This window comes from Schistocerca gregaria, chromosome 9 (genome assembly GCF_023897955.1).
Source record: "Schistocerca gregaria isolate iqSchGreg1 chromosome 9, iqSchGreg1.2, whole genome shotgun sequence".
Taxonomy (NCBI): domain Eukaryota; kingdom Metazoa; phylum Arthropoda; class Insecta; order Orthoptera; family Acrididae; genus Schistocerca; species Schistocerca gregaria.
Genome location: NC_064928.1, coordinates 109,102,870 through 109,128,410, shown reverse-complemented (window position 1 = coordinate 109,128,410; position 25,541 = coordinate 109,102,870). Strand labels below are relative to the sequence as shown.

The 25,541-nt window shown below is 44.9% G+C and overlaps 1 protein-coding gene across 1 annotated transcript in view; it reads left to right on the top strand.

Annotated features, from left to right (window-relative positions):
* LOC126291600 (ankyrin repeat and SOCS box protein 3-like) overlaps positions 1-25,541 on the top strand; it is a 291,789-nt gene that overhangs the window by 94,815 nt on the left and 171,433 nt on the right. The window contains exon 4 of the mRNA XM_049985135.1: positions 13,969-14,078. Coding sequence (XP_049841092.1) covers positions 13,969-14,078 — 110 coding nt within the window. The remainder of the gene's footprint in view (positions 1-13,968; positions 14,079-25,541) is intronic.

Below are 25,541 nucleotides of genomic sequence, written 5' to 3'. Positions count from 1 at the left end.
CCTCTCTACCTCTGCACCTCCCTCTCTACCTCTGCACCTCCCTCTCTACCTCTGCACCTCCCTCTCTACCTCTGCACCTCCCTCTCTACCTCTGCACCTCCCTCTCTACCTCTGCACCTCCCTCTCTACCTCTGCACCTCCCTCTCTACCTCTGCACCTCCCTCTCTACCTCTGCACCTCCCTCTCTACCTCTGCACCTCCCTCTCTACCTCTGCACCTCCCTCTCTACCTCTGCACCTCCCTCTCTACCTCTGCACCTCCCTCTCTACCTCTGCACCTCCCTCTCTACCTCTGCACCTCCCTCTCTACCTCTGCACCTCCCTCTCTACCTCTGCACCTCCCTCTCTACCTCTGCGCCTCCCTCTCTACCTCTGCGCCTCCCTCTCTACCTCTGCGCCTCCCTCTCTACCTCTGCGCCTCCCTCTCTACCTCTGCGCCTCCCTCTCTACCTCTGCGCCTCCCTCTCTACCTCTGCGCCTCCCTCTCTACCTCTGCGCCTCCCTCTCTACCTCTGCGCCTCCCTCTCTACCTCTGCGCCTCCCTCTCTACCTCTGCGCCTCCCTCTCTACCTCTGCGCCTCCCTCTCTACCTCTGCGCCTCCCTCTCTACCTCTGCGCCTCCCTCTCTACCTCTGCGCCTCCCTCTCTACCTCTGCGCCTCCCTCTCTACCTCTGCGCCTCCCTCTCTACCTCTGCGCCTCCCTCTCTACCTCTGCGCCTCCCTCTCTACCTCTGCGCCTCCCTCTCTACCTCTGCGCCTCCCTCTCTACCTCTGCGCCTCCCTCTCTACCTCTGCGCCTCCCTCTCTACCTCTGCGCCTCCCTCTCTACCTCTGCGCCTCCCTCTCTAACTCCCTCTGCGCCTCCCTCTCTAACTCCCTCTGCGCCTCCCTCTCTAACTCCCTCTGCGCCTCCCTCTCTAACTCTGCGCCTCCCTCTCTAACTCCCTCTGCGCCTCCCTCTCTAACTCCCTCTGCGCCTCCCTCTCTAACTCCCTCTGCGCCTCCCTCTCTAACTCCCTCTGCGCCTCCCTCTCTAACTCCCTCTGCGCCTCCCTCTCTAACTCCCTCTGCGCCTCCCTCTCTAACTCCCTCTGCGCCTCCCTCTCTAACTCCCTCTGCGCCTCCCTCTCTAACTCCCTCTGCGCCTCCCTCTCTAACTCCCTCTGCGCCTCCCTCTCTAACTCCCTCTGCGCCTCCCTCTCTAACTCCCTCTGCGCCTCCCTCTCTAACTCCCTCTGCGCCTCCCTCTCTAACTCCCTCTGCGCCTCCCTCTCTAACTCCCTCTGCGCCTCCCTCTCTAACTCCCTCTGCGCCTCCCTCTCTAACTCCCTCTGCGCCTCCCTCTCTAACTCCCTCTGCGCCTCCCTCTCTAACTCCCTCTGCGCCTCCCTCTCTAACTCCCTCTGCGCCTCCCTCTCTAACTCCCTCTGCGCCTCCCTCTCTAACTCCCTCTGCGCCTCCCTCTCTAACTCCCTCTGCGCCTCCCTCTCTAACTCCCTCTGCGCCTCCCTCTCTACCTCCCTCTGCGCCTCCCTCTCTACCTCCCTCTGCGCCTCCCTCTCTACCTCCCTCTGCGCCTCCCTCTCTACCTCCCTCTGCGCCTCCCTCTCTACCTCCCTCTGCGCCTCCCTCTCTACCTCCCTCTGCGCCTCCCTCTCTACCTCCCTCTGCGCCTCCCTCTCTACCTCCCTCTGCGCCTCCCTCTCTACCTCCCTCTGCGCCTCCCTCTCTACCTCCCTCTGCGCCTCCCTCTCTACCTCCCTCTGCGCCTCCCTCTCTACCTCCCTCTGCGCCTCCCTCTCTACCTCCCTCTGCGCCTCCCTCTCTACCTCCCTCTGCGCCTCCCTCTCTACCTCCCTCTCTACCTCCCTCTGCGCCTCCCTCTCTACCTCCCTCTGCGCCTCCCTCTCTACCTCCCTCTGCGCCTCCCTCTCTACCTCCCTCTGCGCCTCCCTCTCTACCTCCCCCTGCGCCTCCCTCTCTACCTCCCCCTGCGCCTCCCTCTCTACCTCCCCCTGCGCCTCCCTCTCTACCTCCCCCTGCGCCTCCCTCTCTACCTCCCCCTGCGCCTCCCTCTCTACCTCCCCCTGCGCCTCCCTCTCTACCTCCCCCTGCGCCTCCCTCTCTACCTCCCCCTGCGCCTCCCTCTCTACCTCCCCCTGCGCCTCCCTCTCTACCTCCCCCTGCGCCTCCCTCTCTACCTCCCCCTGCGCCTCCCTCTCTACCTCCCCCTGCGCCTCCCTCTCTACCTCCCCCTGCGCCTCCCTCTCTACCTCCCCCTGCGCCTCCCTCTCTACCTCCCCCTGCGCCTCCCTCTCTACCTCCCCCTGCGCCTCCCTCTCTACCTCCCCCTGCGCCTCCCTCTCTACCTCCCCCTGCGCCTCCCTCTCTACCTCCCCCTGCGCCTCCCTCTCTACCTCCCCCTGCGCCTCCCTCTCTACCTCCCCCTGCGCCTCCCTCTCTACCTCCCCCTGCGCCTCCCTCTCTACCTCCCCCTGCGCCTCCCTCTCTACCTCCCCCTGCGCCTCCCTCTCTACCTCCCCCTGCGCCTCCCTCTCTACCTCCCCCTGCGCCTCCCTCTCTACCTCCCCCTGCGCCTCCCTCTCTACCTCCCCCTGCGCCTCCCTCTCTACCTCCCCCTGCGCCTCCCTCTCTACCTCCCCCTGCGCCTCCCTCTCTACCTCCCCCTGCGCCTCCCTCTCTACCTCCCCCTGCGCCTCCCTCTCTACCTCCCCCTGCGCCTCCCTCTCTACCTCCCCCTGCGCCTCCCTCTCTACCTCCCCCTGCGCCTCCCTCTCTACCTCCCCCTGCGCCTCCCTCTCTACCTCCCCCTGCGCCTCCCTCTCTACCTCCCCCTGCGCCTCCCTCTCTACCTCCCCCTGCGCCTCCCTCTCTACCTCCCCCTGCGCCTCCCTCTCTACCTCCCCCTGCGCCTCCCTCTCTACCTCCCCCTGCGCCTCCCTCTCTACCTCCCCCTGCGCCTCCCTCTCTACCTCCCCCTGCGCCTCCCTCTCTACCTCCCCCTGCGCCTCCCTCTCTACCTCCCCCTGCGCCTCCCTCTCTACCTCCCCCTGCGCCTCCCTCTCTACCTCCCCCTGCGCCTCCCTCTCTACCTCCCCCTGCGCCTCCCTCTCTACCTCCCCCTGCGCCTCCCTCTCTACCTCCCCCTGCGCCTCCCTCTCTACCTCCCCCTGCGCCTCCCTCTCTACCTCCCCCTGCGCCTCCCTCTCTACCTCCCCCTGCGCCTCCCTCTCTACCTCCCCCTGCGCCTCCCTCTCTACCTCCCCCTGCGCCTCCCTCTCTACCTCCCCCTGCGCCTCCCTCTCTACCTCCCCCTGCGCCTCCCTCTCTACCTCCCCCTGCGCCTCCCTCTCTACCTCCCCCTGCGCCTCCCTCTCTACCTCCCCCTGCGCCTCTTTCTCTACCTCCCCCTGCGCCTCCCTCTCTACCTCCCCCTGCGCCTCCCTCTCTACCTCCCCCTGCGCCTCCCTCTCTACCTCCCCCTGCGCCTCCCTCTCTACCTCCCCCTGCGCCTCCCTCTCTACCTCCCTCTGCGCCTCCCTCTCTACCTCCCTCTGCGCCTCCCTGTCTACCTCCCTCTGCGCCTCCCTGTCTACCTCCCTCTGCGCCTCCCTCTCTACCTCCCTCTGCGCCTCCCTCTCTACCTCCCTCTGCGCCTCCCTCTCTACCTCCCTCTGCGCCTCCCTCTCTACCTCCCTCTGCGCCTCCCTCTCTACCTCCCTCTGCGCCTCCCTCTCTACCTCCCTCTGCGCCTCCCTCTCTACCTCCCTCTGCGCCTCCCTCTCTACCTCCCTCTGCGCCTCCCTCTCTACCTCCCTCTGCGCCTCCCTCTCTACCTCCCTCTGCGCCTCCCTCTCTACCTCCCTCTGCGCCTCCCTCTCTACCTCCCTCTGCGCCTCCCTCTCTACCTCCCTCTGCGCCTCCCTCTCTACCTCCCTCTGCGCCTCCCTCTCTACCTCCCTCTGCGCCTCCCTCTCTACCTCCCTCTGCGCCTCCCTCTCTACCTCCCTCTGCGCCTCCCTCTCTACCTCCCTCTGCGCCTCCCTCTCTACCTCCCTCTGCGCCTCCCTCTGCGCCTCCCTCTGCGCCTCCCTCTGCGCCTCCCTCTGCGCCTCCCTCTGCGCCTCCCTCTGCGCCTCCCTCTGCGCCTCCCTCTGCGCCTCCCTCTGCGCCTCCCTCTGCGCCTCCCTCTGCGCCTCCCTCTGCGCCTCCCTCTGCGCCTCCCTCTGCGCCTCCCTCTGCGCCTCCCTCTGCGCCTCCCTCTGCGCCTCCCTCTGCGCCTCCCTCTGCGCCTCCCTCTGCGCCTCCCTCTGCGCCTCCCTCTGCGCCTCCCTCTGCGCCTCCCTCTGCGCCTCCCTCTGCGCCTCCCTCTGCGCCTCCCTCTGCGCCTCCCTCTGCGCCTCCCTCTGCGCCTCCCTCTGCGCCTCCCTCTGCGCCTCCCTCTGCGCCTCCCTCTGCGCCTCCCTCTGCGCCCTTTAATTACTCTTGTTGGCATTGCTTTACTGTCAGTTTCCATGAAAGAAAAAAATTTTTCGCTGACTTGTTCAAAGTAACTCATTCCCTCACCTATTCTCGTATTCTTAATGAGTCGTACTCATCTGGCAGCCATGGTAGATGATTGCACTCAAGCACTTGGACATAATTGGCAGCAGTCATGGAGCTTTACTAGGTTTTGGTTACATTGCACTGCTCTCCATAATTTGCAAGTAGTGTCTAATACTGTTACTATAAAATGGGTGGGGAGGTGGGTTGGAGGTTTTGGAGTGACATGACCAGTCCTGTGTTAACATGGCTGTAGACGTGCAAACAATGAATTGGGCAAATTGCTTTTGACTGAAACAGTCTCACATATGTGATGTGCCTGTTGCTGCAATTGGGATGTAGGGATGGACTAATCATGGCCTGCACCTAAATAGGTGGGGAAGGAAAGTTAAGTTGATCATCCTGCAAGAAGTGTAGGGGATTGAGACAAGCACACATGACAAAATCACAGCAATTATTGTAGTCAAAAGGGGCATATTTTCTTATGTTAGCTGGGTTACAGACACACTACCAAAAAAATTGGAGAAGAACAGGATCTTAACGGACGTAACAGTTACCAGAAAAATAAAATTGTTTTATTAGAACATTAGAAGGTTGAAAAACAGATAGGACCTTCTGTATGCCTAGAAAATGTGGAAAATTCTGAAGTAATAATGTTCTGTGACTCTCTGAACACTGTATAACCACAGGGATGAAGTTAAATAGCACGGATTAGAGACTTTGATCACTTTCATGTAGAGTTAACATGGAAAAGTAGTTGCAACATATGTAAAAGTGAGACCCGAAGTTGGAAACAAATAGTTTTTGTATGGATCAAAACTTAGAAGCATGTACTTGTGAGTTGCTACTGCAGAATACTTCTATGGGACTTGTAACAGTCTGCAGATCATCTCTAGGAAAGTTTGAGCTACTTTTGAGGAATCTAGATGCGTTATTGAGCAACCTGTCAGACCAGAAGAAACAGTAGTTTGTGGAGATTATGGTGAAATTTCTTAATAGATATGGACAGGAAAAATGAACTAAAATTATTATTAGGGTGTTTCATGCTGATTCAGTGACAAATTTTCCAAATCTTATGCAGCAAAATAGTAGGGTACTGATTGAAAACATTTCATGGCACTTCAAAACCCTGAGGCACATTTGTACAACGCAGGGAAGCTTACCTAATGAGAACGGTATAAAATGTTTTAAGAGTAAGTTAAAAGTGGTGGTACAGTATGAGGTATATATAGATACAAATGCTAATGTCAAATTCAATTTATTCCATAATCTGTGTAAATACTTGAAAGTTCTTTTACTAAAAATTGCCAAGATGATCCATAAAAAAGTAAGCCATGGATGATTAAAAGAATTAAAATCGAATGTGAGAGGAAGAGGGACATTATATAGAGATCAAAGTAAGTAAAGCTCTGACTGACATTACTTATTACTTGTTTACTACAAAAAATTGAAATATTTTGAAGAAAGTCATTAAAATGTTCAGTAGTATGCATGTCCTGACAGAAATAACATACACAATAAGATTAAAAGTACATGGAATATTACAGAATGAATTTTCACTCTGCAGCAGTGCGTGCGTGCGTGTGTGCGTGTGTGCGTGTGTGCGTGTGTGCGTGTGTGCGTGTGTGCGTGTGTGCGTGTGTGCGTGTGTGCGTGTGTGCGTGTGTGCGTGTGTGCGTGTGTGCGTGTGTGCGTGTGTGCGTGTGTGCGTGTGTGCGTGTGTGCGTGTGTGCGTGTGTGCGTGTGTGCGTGTGTGCGTGTGTGCGTGTGTGCGTGTGTGCGTGTGTGCGTGTGTGCGTGTGTGCGTGTGTGCGTGTGTGCGTGTGTGCGTGTGTGCGTGTGTGCGTGTGTGCGTGCGTGCGTGCGTGCGTGCGTGCGTGCGTGCGTTGATACAAAAGTTCCTGTCAAATGAGAACTGTGTTAGACAACGAGACAAGCCTGGGACCTTTGCTTTTTGTCGGCAAGTGCTCTATTAACTGAGCTACACCAGCTTGACTCATCCTTGCAGCTTTACTTCTGCAGTATCTCTTCTCGTATTTCCCAAACTTCATGGAAGTTCTCCTGCAAAATGTACGGGACTCCTGGAAGAAAGGAAATTGCAGAGACATGACTTAGCTGCAATTTGCTGGTGGTTTCCACAATGAATTTTCACTCTGCAGTGGTGTTTCACATCAGTATACCAGGAGTGCAAGTTTCACAGGAGGACTTCCATGAAATGTGGAAAGTACAAGATGACATACTGGCAGACATAGAGCTGCAAGGATGGGTCACGAGTCACACATGGGTAGCTTAGCTGGTAGAGCACTTGCCCACACAAGGCAAAGGTCCCAACTTTGAGTAATGGTCCAGCACATAGTTTTGTCTGTCAGGAGGTTTTACATGGAGTATCATCCAACAGGAGACATGACAGCTAGTCATTGTACAAGATCTGATATCAGTTAAACTAAATGATGCTATTGTGACTGATAGTTCACAAGTTTCAAGCATTTTAACATTAACTTTCTAAATGTAGCAGCAAACACAAAATGAAATTGTTCAGTCGAAGAAGCAAGGGAATGTATAAAAGTATCATTCCACAAACCTTTAACCAAATACAAGTAGCACAACATGCTTCACAGAAATTAATAGAATAATAAACATTCTAAGAGACATCAGCTCATGTTGTGTTGATGGAATTTCATAAAGAATTCCGAAACATTGTTGTAATTTAATAAGTTATGTCCTTAGTGATGGATATAATGCACCACTGCCACAGAGAATTTAATAATTTTTGTCCAGCTTCCTTACTGACATCTTCCAGAATATTAGAAAAAGTAATGCACTGAAGACTGGTCTTACATTTAAGTACAAACAACTCACTTAGCAAATCACAGTTTGGATTCGAAAAGGATTGCTCAACTGAGAATGTCACTTACACATTCAACCACTAAATATTACAAGCTTGAAATAATAAAATATTGCCTTTCAGTATTTTCTGTTTGTCCATGGTGTTTGTGTGAATAATTCAAACAATGTTGAAAGAATAGAAAATTTTAGTGACTAGGGAGAAATAAGAGTCAGTCCCATAGGGTACAATTCACTCCTATTCCTTATATGTGTCAATGACACATTTAATATTCTACAGGCAAAATAGGTATTTTTGCAGATGATACTACTGTTACAGTAAATACCATTCAAGATATATAGTTTAAATTTTGAAAAAAAAAAGCTATATTCATTTCTGCACAACAAATAGTTATACCAAAGATTGATTTAGCATACGAGCAGCAGTCAGTAAATGAGGTGCAATTCTCCAAATTCTTGGGTGTCCATGTTGATGAAAACTTGCACTAGAAGCAGTATATTACTGAGCTTCTGAAACAAATAAGGTCAGCTACTTTTGCTGTTTGTATTAATGTTAATCTTGGAAACAAAAATGTTAACCACCTGATATATATTTAGCATATATCCACACAGTAATGTCTCGTGGAATAATTTTCTGTGGTAGCTCATCACTGACAATGCATTGATAGCACAAAAGTGGACAGCAACAGTAATAATAATCACAATAATAATAATAATAATAATAATAATAATAATAATAATAATAATAATAATAATAATAATAATAATAATAATAATAATAATAATAATAATCCCCGTGGAGGCCTGGGAAAAGAATAGGCCTCCGGTATGTTCTGCAAGTCGTAAAAGGCAATTAAAAGAACAAACCACTAATAGGGCTAACCCCCCTTTGAGTGTGATTAGTTGGTTCAGGACAGAACTAAAGAAGCTTCGGACAAGCACCGTCATGGTTGGGGACGACACTTGAACCCTATGCCCGCCCACAATGGTAACGACACTGCTAGCCAACTGGAAAATGATTTAAATCCAAATAGAGGTGTTTTGCAGGATATGCTTCCTGCAACCACCCTAGAAGGAAAACAGAGGATGAGATGGTCAGATGAAGTTAATTGACACCTCATGTTCTGTCATTACCAAGCAACAAACCTAGGAACCAACACAACTAGATACGGATCACAAGTATACACAACATTTATTACCAGATACACAGAATTAAAATTTTTGACAGAAAGACGACTAGCTGATCGGATCCATGTAATAATCAAAAATTACAGGATGCCCCAGACAGAATTAGAAAACATCAAACAACAAGTACAACAAATACTGGAACAAAATAATGTGCAGTCAGAAGTCGAAGAAAATACAGTAATGGACTCTCACATCCCAGAGCAAACAAACAAAGAACAACACACATCAATTAAAAAATCAGAGGAAAACAAAATCTTAAGACTGCCACCAGAACAAGTACAAATAGAACACGAAGTGACACACATGTTAGATATAGAAGAAAAATTGCAGCTGACATATATAGAATACAAAGACAGAGATACATACATTAGACCATTCTTGCATAGGCCGCCAAATAACCCACAAGTTGAAACAACAAAATAAATGAAAACACAACTATAGAAGAGTTACAACTACTGGTTTATATAGGAGCACTCACTACACTAACTATACACACTACGCAGAGATCGGAACCAACCAACACACAGAAGAAATGCACAAAACCAGCATGGCAACACAGGCTACAGATGAGAATAGAAAAACTGAGAAAAGACATCGGACAGCTAACACAATTTGTAAGAAAAGAAATATCAGACAAAAAACGAAAAAGGTTAGGTAAAATCTCACAACAAGAAGCGATAGAGCAATTAGATGAAAAGAAGCAGAAATTACAAGCATTGGCCAAACAACTTAGAAGATACAAAAAAAGTGAAAATAGAAGGGAACAAATCCAAACATTCAACAGAAACCAAAAGAAATTTTACCAGACAATAGATAACACACTCATTAAAATAGACAATCCACCATACATAAGACATGGAACACATCTGGAGCAACATACGGTCAAACCCGGTACAACATAACAGGCATGCACAGTGGATACAAGAAGAAACTGACACATACAAGATGATACCACAATTGCCTGAAGTGATAATTTTGAAACATGAAGTCACCAAAGCAATTAATTCTACTCACAATTGGAAAGCACCTGGAAAAGAAAAATAGCAAATTTCTGGCTAAAGAAGTTCACCTCAACACATTCACATCTAACTAAATTTTCAGTTATATTGCAGACCCATACACAGTCCCTGATACACTTACACAAGGAATAACTTACCTGAATCCCAAAGATCAAGCAGACACAGCAAACCCAGCAAAATATTGCACCATAACATGCCTACCAACAATATAAAAAGTATTAACTTCAGTCATTACACAGAAATTGACACATACAGTACAGAACAAAATTATAAATGAAGAACAAAAAGGCTGCTGCAAAGAAGCAAGAGGATGTAAAGAGCAACTGATAATAGATGCAGAGCTGACATACCAAGCTAAAACTAAACAAAGGTCACTGCACTACACACTATCGATTACCAAAAAGCTTTTGATAGTGTACCCTGCTCATGGTTACTACAGATTTTGGAAATATATAAAGTAGATCCTAAATTAATAGAGTTTCTAAACATAGTAATGAAAAAATTGGAAAACCACACTTAATATCCAAAAGAATTCAAATAATATCACATCACAGCCAATACAGATTAAGCATGGAATACACCAAGGATACTCATTAAGTCCTTTCTGGTTCTGCCTTGCTCTGAACCCACTATCCAACATGCAAAATAATACAAATTATGGATATAATATTACTGGAACATACCCACACAAAATCACACATTTGCTATCTATACATGGATGATCTGAAAATACTGGCAGCAACAAATCAACTACTCAACCAATTACTAAAGATAACAGAAGTCCTCAGAATGAGGTTTTGACTCTGCAGCGGAGTGTGCACTGATATGAAACTTCATGGCAGATTAAAACTGTGTGCCCGACCGAGACTCGAACTCGGGACCTTTGCCTTTTGTGTGCAAGTGCTCTACTATCTGAGCTACCGAAGCAAGACTCATGCCCGGTACTCAGCTTTACTTCTGCCAGAAGTAAAGCTGAGAGTACCGGGCGTGAGTCGTGCTTCGGTAGCTCAGATGGTAGAGCACTTGCCCGCGAAAGGGAAAGGTCCCTAGTTCGAGTCTCGGTCGGGCACACAGTTTTAATCTGCCAGGAAGTTTGATAACAGAAGTATCCAGCAATGATGTAAATATGGCTTTTGGAATGGACAAATGTAAGAAAAATATCATAGTCAAGGGAAAACACACAAAACAAGATGATTACATGTTGGATAACCACAGCGACTGCATAAAAGCAATGAAAAAACAGACGCCTATAAATATTTAGGATACAGACAAAAAATAGGAATAGATAATACAAATATTAAAGAAGAACTAAAAGAAAAATATAGACAAAGACTAACAAAAATACTGAAAACAGAATTGACAGCAAGAAACAAGACAAAAGCTATAAATACTTATGCTATACCAATATTGACCTACTCATTTGGAGTAGTGAAACGGAGTAACACAGACCTAGGAGCACTCAGTATACTTACTCGATCACAATGCCACAAATATAGAATGCATCACATACATTCAGCAACAGAAAGATTCACATTAAGCAGAAAGGGAGGAGGAAGGAGATTTATCGACATAAAAAACCTACATTATGGACAGGTAGACAATTTGAGAAAATCCTTTCTAGAACAAGCAGAAACTAGCCAAATACACATAGCAATAACTCATATAAATACATCGGCTACACCACTGCAATTTCATAACCACTTCTACAACCCTTTAGATCACATAACATCAACAGATATGAAGAAAGTAGATTGGAAAAAGAAAACGCTACATGGCAAGCACCCCTATCATCTAACACAGCCACACATCGATCAAGACGCATCCAACACATGGCTAAGAAAAGGCAATATATACAGTGAGATGGAAGGATTCATGATTGCAATACAGGATCAAACAATAAACACTAGATATTAGAGCAAGCATATTATTAAAGATCCCAATACCACAACAGATAAATGCAGACTTTGCAAACAACAAATAGAAACAGTAGATCACATAACAAGTGGATGTACAATACTAGCAAATACAGACTACCCCCCAGAAGACATGACAATGTAGCAAAAAAGTACATCAACAACTTGCCATACAACATAAAATAATAAAACAACACTTTCCCACATACAAATATGCACCAAAAAATGTACTGGAGAATGATGAATACAAATTATACTGGAACAGAACCATTATAACAGATAAACCACCACCACATAACAAACCTGACATCATACTCACCAATAAAAAGAAGAAATTAACACAACTAATCAAAATATCCATACCCAATACAACAAATATACAAAAGAAAACAGGAGAAAAAATTGAAAAATACATCCAACTGGCTGAGGAAGTCAAGTATATGTGGCATCAGGATAAAGTTGACATTATACCAATTATACTATCAACTACAGGAGTCATACCACACAATATCCACCAGTACATCAATGCAATACAGCTACATCCAAACTTATATATATACAACTACAGAAATCCGTAATTATTGGTACATGTTCAATTACCTGAAAGTTCCTAAATGCAATATAACATATACCATACAGTTAAAAGGAAGTCACGCTTGATCAAGGTCTGCGTCATTTTCTACTTTTGACCAGACATAATGTCTGAGATAAGAGAGGAGGAGATGATGATGATGATGATGATGATGATGATGATGATGATGTGGTATTCACCCACTGACATGTAGGTGCCTCTTTAAGGAGCTAGACAATTTAACTGTTGATTCACAGTACATACATTCTCCAATGAAATTCATCATAAAAATGGCCTTCAGTAATCAGCAACAAAAATTTTTGCTCATTTGTCCAATAACATATAAAGACACAGGTGACAGAGCTAGTTTTAAATCTAACTACAGATCTTTTCTCCTGGATAACTCCTTCCATTCCACTGACTTATTTCTACTTAAAAACTGGTAGCCAGTAAAAAAAAAGCCTTGACTATAAGTGTAGTAGGATGGAAAATGTGTTTATTAATATTAACACTGGTCACGTGTTCATATCCTGTAAACAGAATTGTTCCACATTGTTTTGATAAAATATTTATTCAGGTGATCTATGGAAAATTTAACCAAATAACACAACAGCTTTATGCTGTTCTTGATGCTACCCTATATTTTCTGGACCAGAAGTCCTTACTTTCCATATCACTGAACCTCACTAAATGTTTGCAGATTTTCTACCTTCCCTAAGACATTTATATTTCTGAAGTTCCATACTACTACTCATAGAATGTAACTGATCAGCCAAAACATTATGACCACAGACCACTGATATCAGATGCTGTCTCATGGGGTTTTGGGTACATGACACGTCAACAAATGTATGAAGATGTACATATGCAAAACAAACAGATGGGGGATCACTCTAGCAGATATGAGCTGCAAATGGGGAAATCTATTGAGATAAGTGACTTTGACAAAGGGCAGATTACTATTACACAGCGACTGTGAATGAGTATCTCACAAAGAGTGAAGCTGGTTGAATATTCACAGGTTACTATAGTCAGTATCTGCAAAAAGGGGTAGGATAGTGAAACTACCACTAGTTGGTAAATGGTTAGACATCCACAACTCTTCAGAATGTGGGGTTCAGTGGCTTGTCTGCTCTGTAATGTAGGACAGATGGTGGTCTGTGGCTTCTCTACCAAAAGAACACAATGCTGGTGCATGCATACGTGTTTCTGACCACAACATACATTGTACACATTGAACATGGAGCTCTGCAACATATGACCCCTGTGTGTTCACATGTCGAGACAACATTATAGTCAATTATGAATGCAGTGGGCATGGGATCATGAGGATTCAACTGTCAATAAATGCAAACATTTGGCTCTTTGGGCGAATCACATTTTGCCACACCAAGTCAATGGTTGTCTCCACAAACACCATAATTGAGGTGAATACTGACATGAAATGTGCAGTGCACCATGGTTACATGGTTGTGGGAGCAGGATTATGCTATGAGAGAGATTTTCCTTAACTTCCATGGGACCTATGCTAGTAATTGAAGACACACTTACAGTTGTGAACCACCTGCATCTATTCATGCTTGTTGTCTTGCCAGACAGCAATGTCCTCTTTCAGCAGTATAATTGTCCATGTCTCAGAGCCAGAACTGTGTGACAGTGGTTTGAGGAGCATTCTAGAGAACTCTTATTGATGTCTTGGTGACCAAATTCACCTGTGCAATGTGTGTGTTTCAGAGACACTAGAAAACTTTCTATATTCATATTTTGTTATGACTAGATTTAAAAAAAATTGCAGTTATCTACTAGAATGCAGTATTCATGTATGTACTTTGTAAGTTTTAACCTTGTAAATGTATTGTCTTCTTTTCAGCTTGTGAGCTTAATTCAGTAGCCTGTGCGCAAATGCTTTTAGAATCTGGTGCAGATGTCAATGCTGCAGATGTCCTTCATAACCGACCTATTCATGAAGCCATCTACAAAGTATGTTTTGCTGCCTACATTATCAAAATATTTCCTTTTTATTTTAATGAAATGAATACAGAATTTCATAATCAGTTGCATTTAAAGAAGGCATATGTAAATAGACGTTCAGGAGTATCTTCTGCTTCTGTGCTTAATGCTCTTAATTACAAGCATTTTTAGATGAGTATTTCTTTTTCCTCTGTGCTCAATGACTTGCATCCCTGAGTCACCACATTCTATCAGCCCATTTCCACTCCTTTGCTTCACTGTGCCTCCTCCTTTTCTTACTCTGATTACGGACTCAATTCTCTTGCCCCTTTATTCCTATCACTCTTGCTCCTACACATTATTGTCCCTCTTCACACTCTCCCATCCTTTGTGCTCTCACCTCGTTACTACATTCTACTGTTGCCTGTAAACTGTTTCTCTGTTTTCACACAACTAAAGTTATATTTTAAAAAATTGGATCTCAGTGCCTATTCAGTTTTTTGATAACATTCCCTGTTGTGTACATAAATCTCTTCAGACAAACTCCAGATCAAATCCTAAATGGCCATACTTGTTCAACTGAGATAATGTCCTGTATTTGTCTGCCTATGTTGTCAAGTCATTAGACTGTAAGCTACTTTCATGGTGTCGCAATGTTTAATGCACTTGACAGCTTAGTCACAAGTTGTTTTTTTGCACCAATTTTATAATGATAGATTTCAACCTCTTACTAGATAATTTTCAGTCATTATGTGCAGTAGCTCAAGCTGTCCTTGTCACAAATCACCGTGATAATCCTCAAAACTGCAATTACTGTTTTGGATAAAACACCTTAGTTTTGCATGTCATTAGACATACTCTTTTCAGGCCTCACCATTCCATTTCCATATCTTCATCCTTCAGTTGTTTTGATGTGGTGCCCTTCTGTACCACACCCTCTATGCACATCCACTACTCATCAAAGGAGAAGCAGGCATTGGTCCACCCTTCCTGGTATATTCCCTCCTTTCACTCTTCCTCCTACCATACTGCATATAATTACACTTCTCTTTTCATAACAAACTTTTTTCACAAATCTATCCTTGACTTCAGGGTAGTCTGAATCTTCCTTTACCACTTACTTAGAAATAGCTGTTCCAGTGCTATCGGTAAAAGCTCTCTGGTTCCCTTTCTCACATTTCTTTATTTAGACTTACTTCCACTGGCTCCTAAATCCTGTGCCTCATTCTGCTAATATTGTATATGTCATTGTATCCTGTCTTACTTAATGTTCTGTAATCTTCCTAGAAAGATATTTACTAAAAATACTTTAGTACACCATCAACGTTAATCATAACATTAGGAGCTTACCGCATTAAGTGTTCATTTATTTGCTCCCTTCTCTTGTACACCTTCATGATGTGTCTTCCTATCCCCAGCCCAGGATCCCACCCTGGTGATGTTTCATGTAAGGCTGGAGCTCTATGGAATTAAGCAAATTACTACACACCACATGCCACAAACACTAGCCTTGACACCCTGTTATTGCAAGGCAGTGTAGACTATGCTGTTTCTTCAGTAACCATCTCTCCAAATCTTGAAATAATTGTTTTATATGTAATAGATTTGGCTAGATCATCTTACTTCACTTACTGATCACCCTGAAAAAAAAGTAACAAGAGATATAAAAGTGCAACCAAAAGCATTTCTTTCAAAGCAAAACTTTTTTCCGTTAACAAGCTTGCCGCTACCCTACCAAAAATATTACAAACCCAACCAGTCAATTCTGGGGAAAAGTTGTGAATGTAATGTACTATCCTTCCTCCAAAACCTTGAAAATTCATTTGCTTATTTAATTTTATATCTTCTCAAGATGTCAGTATAGTTAAACACTTTATCCTCTATACCTAAAGCATGCCCTAAAAATACTGCTATCGAACATGGTATGTCCATTTTTTCAATAAGAACCATCAAGTGATTTCTTTGTATTTGGACTTGGATGATGGTCTTCAGCCAAAATCACATTTATTTTATAACCAGTTGTTAAACTTCCAAATGATACTGCTTTAATTTATTGCAGATACTTTTTTGATTTTTTAATTAGTAATGATTGTGCTCCTGGATATTTTTTGTTTGATTTCTATCAGTTCATTTATACAATTTTAACAAAGATGTTCACATAAAGCTTCCATTTAATACTACTATAGTTTAAATAATGAACTAACTTATTTAAAACTACAGGTAACTCAGATATCAACCATTTACTTGCATACCATGTCAAAAATGGTCAATTTTTCATATTGTCTTTCACAATGTATGACTTGGGGTCCTATGTATAAATAGTAATGGCATATGACATGCACCTTCCCACATCAAAAATTCATTTAAATTATTACTAGCAAAGTGCAAACCATAATAATTATGTAGTATCCTTTGTTTTCCTGTCTACAAAGTAATCCTTTAAATAACTTACCACATTGGTCGAGGTTCTTAGATTAATGGGATATAACATTACATATTTGGAACAACAGTGTGAGAACCCCCCCCCCCCCCCCCCTCCCTCTCGTGGGGTTCTATAACTTTTTTGAGAGTAAGTGCTTGATTACTGTGGAGCTCTAACCTTTGCAGCACTGCTTCCCTTTCTGTGCTGTAAACTTATACTGACACTATCCGTCTCCCCCTCTGCCTTTCCACTTTCTCATGCAGTTCTGACTTGGACATAGTACACAATTTCAGACCTTAGTTTTCCATTTCACTTAGGGCAACCTTCCTTGCACTAATCATTCCTGAAGATTTTGGTGGCAAGTCACTTCCCACCAACCCTGCACCCTTCACCCACCGACCAACCTTGCACCCTGCACCCTTCACCCACCGACCAACCTTGCACCCTGCACCCTTCACCCACCGACCAACCTTGCACCCTGCACCCTTCACCCACCGACCAACCCTGCACCCTGCACCCTGCACCCTTCACCCACCGACCAACCCTGCACCCTGCACCCTTCACCCACCGACCAACCCTGCACCCTGCACCCTTCACCCACCGACCAACCCTGCACCCTGCACCCTTCACCCACCGACCAACCCTGCACCCTGCACCCTTCACCCACCGACCAACCCTGCACCCTGCACCCTTCACCCACCGACCAACCCTGCACCCTGCACCCTTCACCCACCGACCAACCCTGCACCCTGCACCCTTCACCCACCGACCAACCCTGCACCCTGCACCCTTCACCCACCGACCAACCCTGCACCCTGCACCCTTCACCCACCGACCAACCCTGCACCCTGCACCCTTCACCCACCGACCAACCCTGCACCCTGCACCCTTCACCCACCGACCAACCCTGCACCCTGCACCCTTCACCCACCGACCAACCCTGCACCCTGCACCCTTCACCCACCGACCAACCCTGCACCCTGCACCCTTCACCCACCGACCAACCCTGCACCCTGCACCCTTCACCCACCGACCAACCCTGCACCCTGCACCCTTCACCCACCGACCAACCCTGCACCCTGCACCCTTCACCCACCGACCAACCCTGCACCCTGCACCCTTCACCCACCGACCAACCCTGCACCCTGCACCCTTCACCCACCGACCAACCCTGCACCCTGCACCCTTCACCCACCGACCAACCCTGCACCCTGCACCCTTCACCCACCGACCAACCCTGCACCCTGCACCCTTCACCCACCGACCAACCCTGCACCCTGCACCCTTCACCCACCGACCAACCCTGCACCCTGCACCCTTCACCCACCGACCAACCCTGCACCCTGCACCCTTCACCCACCGACCAACCCTGCACCCTGCACCCTTCACCCACCGACCAACCCTGCACACTGCACCCTTCACCCACCGACCAACCCTGCACACTGCACCCTTCACCCACCGACCAACCCTGCACACTGCACCCTTCACCCACCGACCAACCCTGCACACTGCACCCTTCACCCACCGACCAACCCTGCACCCTGCACCCTTCACCCACGCACCGACCAACCCTGCACCCTGCACCCTTCACCCACGCACCGACCAACCCTGCACCCTGCACCCTTCACCCACGCACCGACCAACCCTGCACCCTGCACCCTTCACCCACGCACCGACCAACCCTGCACGCTTCACCCACGCACCGACCAACCCTGCACCCAGGCACCCACGCACCGACCAACCCTGCACCCAGGCACCCACGCACCGACCAACCCTGCACCCAGGCACCCACGCACCGACCAACCCTGCACCCAGGCACCCACGCACCGACCAACCCTGCACCCAGGCACCCACGCACCGACCAACCCTGCACCCAGGCACCCACGCACCGACCAACCCTGCACCCAGGCACCCACGCACCGACCAACCCTGCACCCAGGCACCCACGCACCGACCAACCCTGCACCCAGGCACCCACGCACCGACCAACCCTGCACCCAGGCACCCACGCACCGACCAACCCTGCACCCAGGCACCCACGCACCGACCAACCCTGCACCCAGGCACCCACGCACCGACCAACCCTGCACCCAGGCACCCACACACCGACCAACCCTGCACCCAGGCACCCACGCACCGACCAACCCTGCACCCAGGCACCCACGCACCGACCAACCCTGCACCCAGGCACCCACGCACCGACCAACCCTGCACCCAGGCACCCACGCACCGACCAACCCTGCACCCACGCACCCACGCACCGACCAACCCTGCACCCACGCACCCACGCACCGACCAACCCTGCACCCACGCACCCACCCACCGTGCACCCTGCACCCTGCCCCCCCCCCTTTAATATGGTTACATGCCAAAAACATTTCATGGCAGCCATTCCATTGTCTAGAGGGGTCATCAAATACTTGCATGGTGGTAGCCTCCTAACCATGCAGGAACAACACTATTGGTGCCTGAGCTGAAAATTCTCAATGTATGCCAAGGAGTGTGTTCCAATTGTGAATGGGGCATGAGAACTGCCCAGATAGGCATTGCTAAGGGTGGGTGGTGCATGTGGAGAGTGTCCTCATTTAATTGGTGGCACCATGGCAGATGATGTGCATATGAAATGGATGAAGCTTTCTCCTCTTCAGAACAAAAGATTTTGTTCCACAAGGAGGTATGACCCTAAAATGTTTCCTTTCCTGGCTCCTCCATGAGAGGAATGTAGGGCTGAGGAACAAGCAGAGGAAAAGCTCCCCACAATGCCTGGTTAGTACAAGGATAGATGGATTCGTTTTTGGTCACAATGTGTTCAGTATTTGTAAAGACTGAAGAGGAAAAGATTGCGGCAGCTATAGCCCTTTCCAGAATGAAAAGGGTCTTCAGTTTTGATTAAAACAGCATTCCCTGTCCAGTCAAAGGCTTTGCTTGTTTGTGACAACCTGGCTAACACTGGTGACTGTCACTCCCCATTAATGACATAAGTGAACGAAAAATTATACAGTAAGCAGGGAAATTAACACAATACTTTATTACAACATAAGCATGGTTTGTATTTATAATAAGCTACTTAAAACAATGATATGTGGTAATAGAGGTTTCAGTTGTCAGCTTTGATTGGTTTGTATTTTCTTTCTCTTATTTCTTTGAAGCTTCTTGCGTAGCTTTTTCTATGATGAGTCACTTGCTGGACTTCTTGGTGAAGAGATTAACAGTAGTCCCCCATCATGCTGGTATTCCAATGGTCTTGGCAGCAGTTTTCCATCACTTTAATGTCCTGGTGAAAATGCTCTCTTGCTCCTCACTAACATCTCCCATGTTGTCCAGGAAGTAATCAAGGTGACTGTTCAAAAAGTGAACTTTCAGACTCATTAAACATTCTAAAGTTTTAAACTTCTTTAACATTGCAGCTATTTTGGGTCTTTCATGTCCTAAGAACTTTGTAACAACTTGATTGAATGATACCCATGCTTCTTTCCCATTTTAGGTCATTATGGATTCAAAGTTAACATCAAATATCAATTTTCTAATGTCAGGTCTGACAAAGATGCATTCTTTTAGTTTAGCTTCTGAAAGGCGTGGAAACTTTTGGCAGGGATACTTAAAGCATGGTCCATCTTTAGGCAAAGCCATGACAAACTGTTTCATTAGGCCTTGAGGTGGTAGGAGTAAGTTTTTTGGATCTACACGGTTTTTGTGTAGAATTTTCTTCTCACCAGGTTTTAAAGGCTCCCTCACATGTCAGTCCTTTCTGCACCAGTGTTGATCCATAGCCCTACTGTACCATTCACAAAAGAAACATGGAAATTTGGTAAAGCCACCTTGCTGATCAAGGAGCATGCATGATACTTTTAGATCGCCACACATCATCCAACCATAAGCAGAATAGCCTATTTTATTTAGCACTATTTCTAGGTTTTCATAGATCATATGCGCAAATGTTACCATTGTGTAATAAGAGCCTTTAAACTGGTTTTGGATGAATCAATAAACTGCCACCAGCCTTCCTTTTTATATTCAATACCAAAATCATTCATCAGACCAGCAATGTCTGTGCAGTACTATAAATCACCTTCTTGTTGAAAAAACTTGGAAATTTGCTGCTCTCTTTCTATACATGTATATCCTGGTCCCAACTGCCAATAAGTTCTTTCCTGTTAATCTGTGCAGTACTATAAATCACCTTCTTGTTGACAAAAAACTTGGAAATCTTCTGCTCTCTTTCTATACATGTATATCCTGGTCCCAACTGCCAATAAGTTCTTTCCTGTTAATCTGGAGCCAAGCAATTCAGCTTTTTCTTTCGTTAATCCCAGATCCCTAACCAAATTGTTAAGCTCGGTCTGAGTAAACAATTTGGACTTGGCTTTCTGTATTACAATGGACTTCATCATCATCTGGTTCATCTAAATCAGATTGTACACCAGAAAATACTTCTGTTGGAATAGAACTTAAAGCATCTGGGGGTTCAGGAACTGGCAAATCGACACCATGCCCTACTGGCCAAATGGCAGATGGAAGGCTAAGGTAGCTTATTACCTTCTTGTTTTTCGAATTATGACCAGTAATATCAACACTGTAAAAGCAGCAATCATTGGAATGATTTCTTGGCTCCCTCCACATCATAGGAACAGCAAATATAAAGACCTTTGTCTCCTTTTTGGACCATTTTCTCCTATATTCAACACACATAACATACCTTATGCAGCACCCAAATTTCATCTTGATCGCTAAGTTTAGATCAAAAGTATGTTAGATAAACCTTCTCCATGAAGTCTGTAATGTTTCTTTGGTGTTTTTTAATTACAAATTCATAACAAATACTACAAAAACTGTCAGCAGAGTTTCTAAAAATATGATTAGACATTGTACTGAGCACATGTACAGGAAACAGGATAGGGAGGTTACATTGACAGTAAAGAAAACACTATCTGCTAACACAAAAATAGAATCAATCTTTTTTTACCAGCAAATGTTTTTCAGCAGCACTACCAACGTAATATACATTCATTACACTTCCTTTTTAAATTATTTTAATTGTATAAAAGCTGTTAAATTCATTAACAAATTGCTTGATTTAATAAATTTAACTATAAAATGTTAAGAAATGGTGGGCGATACAGTTTTTTAAGTATCATGTTTGAATTTCCTACCCTAAAAGCATTATAGGCAGGTATTTTTAGCAAAAAAAATTTCAATTGTTGGCCTGTGTAATCTAAACATGGTTAAAGGCATTTTCCATCTTAGCATCTCTTTCACTCTGGTCATGGGCTACATGCCAACTGTTGGAGCAACATGGTGTACCCTTTATCCATTGTGTCTATAGGGGACCAAAAGGAGGAATAGGGTTGCTACCAGTGTCTTCACTTTGGCCTTCGAGTTCAATTCATTGCCTGCATGGTGAGCTGTTAGCTGGCTTGGCTCCTTGAGTCTTGGGGCCTTCTGCCTCCATGCCAGGGTGGTTTTCACCAAGGCTGTTCCATTGCTGATAATTTGGTTTGCCTGTAGTCTACCCTCCAGACACCTTCTGACTTACGTCAACAGGTTATTGCTGTCTTATTTCATCTACGAAGGGCTTATGACCTCACAAGGTGACATCACATCCTCACTACCTTACATGAGTTGAGTTTCAGGGGCTCACTTCAGATTTTTATCCAGAAATTCTGGTGTACAATACTTCCTGGGCTAAAGTTAGTGCTTCCCACAATAACCCCATAGTCAAGAGAATGGTGTCCCACAGTGTCATTAAGTGTATTCTAGTGGCCATTAATGGTCTAGCAGCAGTTGAGGTCTTTAGCATCAATCTTGCTGTATGCGGACTGGAGAGCACCATTCTAAACACACAGTGATTGGCCCTCACACACAGGTTTTAGATTTCAGCAATAATAATAATAATAATAATAATAATAATAATAATAATAATAATAATAATAATAATAATAATCCCCATGGAGGCCTGGGAAAAGAATAGGCCTCCGTAATGTTCTGCCAGTCATAAAAGGTGACGAAAAGAACAAAACACTAATAGGGCTAACCCCCCCCTTTTAGTGAGAGTAGTTGGTTCAGGACAGAACTAAAGAAGCCTTAAACAAGTGCCGTCATGGTCGGAGATGACGTTTGAACCCTATGCCCGCCCACAATGGTAACGACACTGCTAGCCAACTGGAAAATGATTTAAATCCAAATAGAGGTATATTGCAGGATATACATCCTGCAACCACCCTAGAAGGAAAACACACACAGGATGAGATGGCCAGATGAAGTTAATTGACACCTCATGTTCTGTTATTACCAAGCAGCTAACCAAGGAACCAACACAACTGGATACAGATCACAAGTATACACAACATTTATTACCAGATACCCAGAATTAAAATTTTTGACAGAACGACTAGCTGATCAGATATGTGTAATAATAAAAAATAACAGGATACCCCAGTCAGAATTAGAAAACATGAAACAAGTACAACAAATACTGGAACAAAATAATGTGCAGTCAGAAGAAGAAGAAAATACAGTAATGGACTCACACATCCCAGAGCAAACAAAGAACACACATCAATTAAACAATCAGAGGAAAACAAAATCTTAAGACTGCCACAAGAACAAGTACAAATAGAATATGAAGTGACACACATGTTAGATATAGAAGAAAAATTGCAGCTGACATATATAGAATACAGAGACAGAGATACAGACATTAGACCATTCTTGCATAGGCTGCCAAATAACCCACAAGTTGAAACAACAAAATAAATGAAAACACAACTATAGAAGAGTTACAACTACTGGTTTATATAGGAGCACTCACTACACTAACTATACACACTACGCAGAGATCAGAACCAACCAACACACAGAAGAAATGCACAAAACCAGCATGGCAACACAGGCTACAGATGAGAATAGAAAAACTGAGAAAAGACATCGGACAGCTAACACAATTTGTAAGAAAAGAAATATCAGACAAAAAACGAAAAAGGTTAGGTAAAATCTCACAACAAGAAGCGATAGAGCAATTAGATTAAAAGAAGCAGAAATTACAAGCATTGGCCAAACAACTTAGAAGATACAAAAAAAAGTGAAAATAGAAGGGAACAAATCCAAACATTCAACAGAAACCAAAAGAAACTTCACCAGACAATAGATAACACAATCATTAAAATAGACAATCCACCAAACATAAGACATGGAACACATCTGGAGCAACATATGGTCAAGCCCGATACAACATAAGACATGCATGGTGGATACAAGCAGAAACACATGTACAAGATGATACCACAAATGTCTGAAGTGATAATTTCGCAAAATGAAGTCACCCAAGCAATTAATTCTACTCACAATTGGAAAGCACCTGGAAAAGAAAAATAGCAAATTTCTGGCTAAAGAGGTTCACCTCAACACATTCACATCTAACTAAATTATTTAACATATTAAAAATAAAGATTCCAAGACTTACCAAGCGGGAAAGCGCCGGCAGACAGGCACATGAACAAAACACACAAACACACACACAAAATTACGAGCTTTCGCAACTGGCAGTTGCTTCGTCAGGAAGGAAGGAAGGAGAGGGAAAAATGAAAGGGTGTGGGTTTTAAGGGAGAGGGTAAGGAGTCATTCCAATCCCGGGAGCGGAAAGACTTCCCTTAGGGGAAAAAAAAGGATAGGTGTACACTCGCGCGCGCACACACACACACACATATCCATCCGCACATACACAGACACAAGCAGACATATTTAAAGGCCACAGTTTAACAGTTACACTGCAGACCCATACACATTCCCTGATACACTTACACATGAATAACTTATCTGAATCCTAAAGATCAAGCAGACACAGCAAACTCAGCAAAATATCACCCATAACATGCATACCAACAATATACAAAATATAAACTTCAGTCATTACACAGAAATTAATGACACATACAACATAGAACAAAATTATGAATGAAGAACAAAAAACGCTGTTGCAAAGGAGCACAAGGATGTAAAGAGCAACTGTTAATAGATGCAGAGGGACATATCAAGCAAAAACTAAACAAAGGTCGCCACATTAAGCATACATTGATTACCAAAAACCTTTTGATAGTGTGCCCCACTCATGGTTACTACAAATATTGGAAATACACAAAGTAGATCCTAAATTGATACAGTTCCTAAACATAGTAATGAAAAATTGGAAAACCACACTTAATATTCAAACAAATTCAAATAATATCACATCACAGCCAATACAGATTAAGCGTGGAATATACCAAGGATACTCATTAAGTCCTTTCTGGTTCTGCCTTGCTCTGAACCCACTATCCAACATGCTAAATAATACAAATTATGGATACAATATTACTGGAACATACCCACACAAAATCACACATTTGCTATACATGGATGATCTAAAACTACTGTCAGCAACAAATCAACTCCTCAACCAATTACTAAAGATAACAGAAGTATTCAGCAATGATATAAATATGACTTTTGGAACAGACAAATGTAAGAAAAATATCATAGTCAAGGGAAAACGCACAAAACAAGATGATTACATATTGGATAACCACAGCGACTGCATAGAAGCGATGAAAAAACAGACGCCTATAAATATCTAGGATACAAACAAAAAATAGGAATAGATAATACAAATATTAAACAAGAACTAAAAGAAAAATATAGACAAAGACTAACAAAAGTACTGAAAACAGAATTGACAGCAAGAAACAAGACAAAAGCTATAAATACTTATGCTATACCAATATTGACCTACTGACTTGGAGTAGTGAAATGGAGTAACACAGACCTAGAAGCACTCAATACACTTACTCGATCACAATTCCATAAATATAGAATACATCACATACATTCAGCAACAGAAAGATTCACATTAAGCAGAAAGGGAGGAGGAAGGAGATTTATCGATATAAAAAACCTACATTATGGACAGGTAGACGATTTGAGAAAATCCTTTCTAGAACAAGCAGAAACTAGCCAAATACACATAGCAATAACTCATATAAATACATCGGCTACACCACTGCAATTTCATAACCACTTCTACAACCCTTTAGATCACA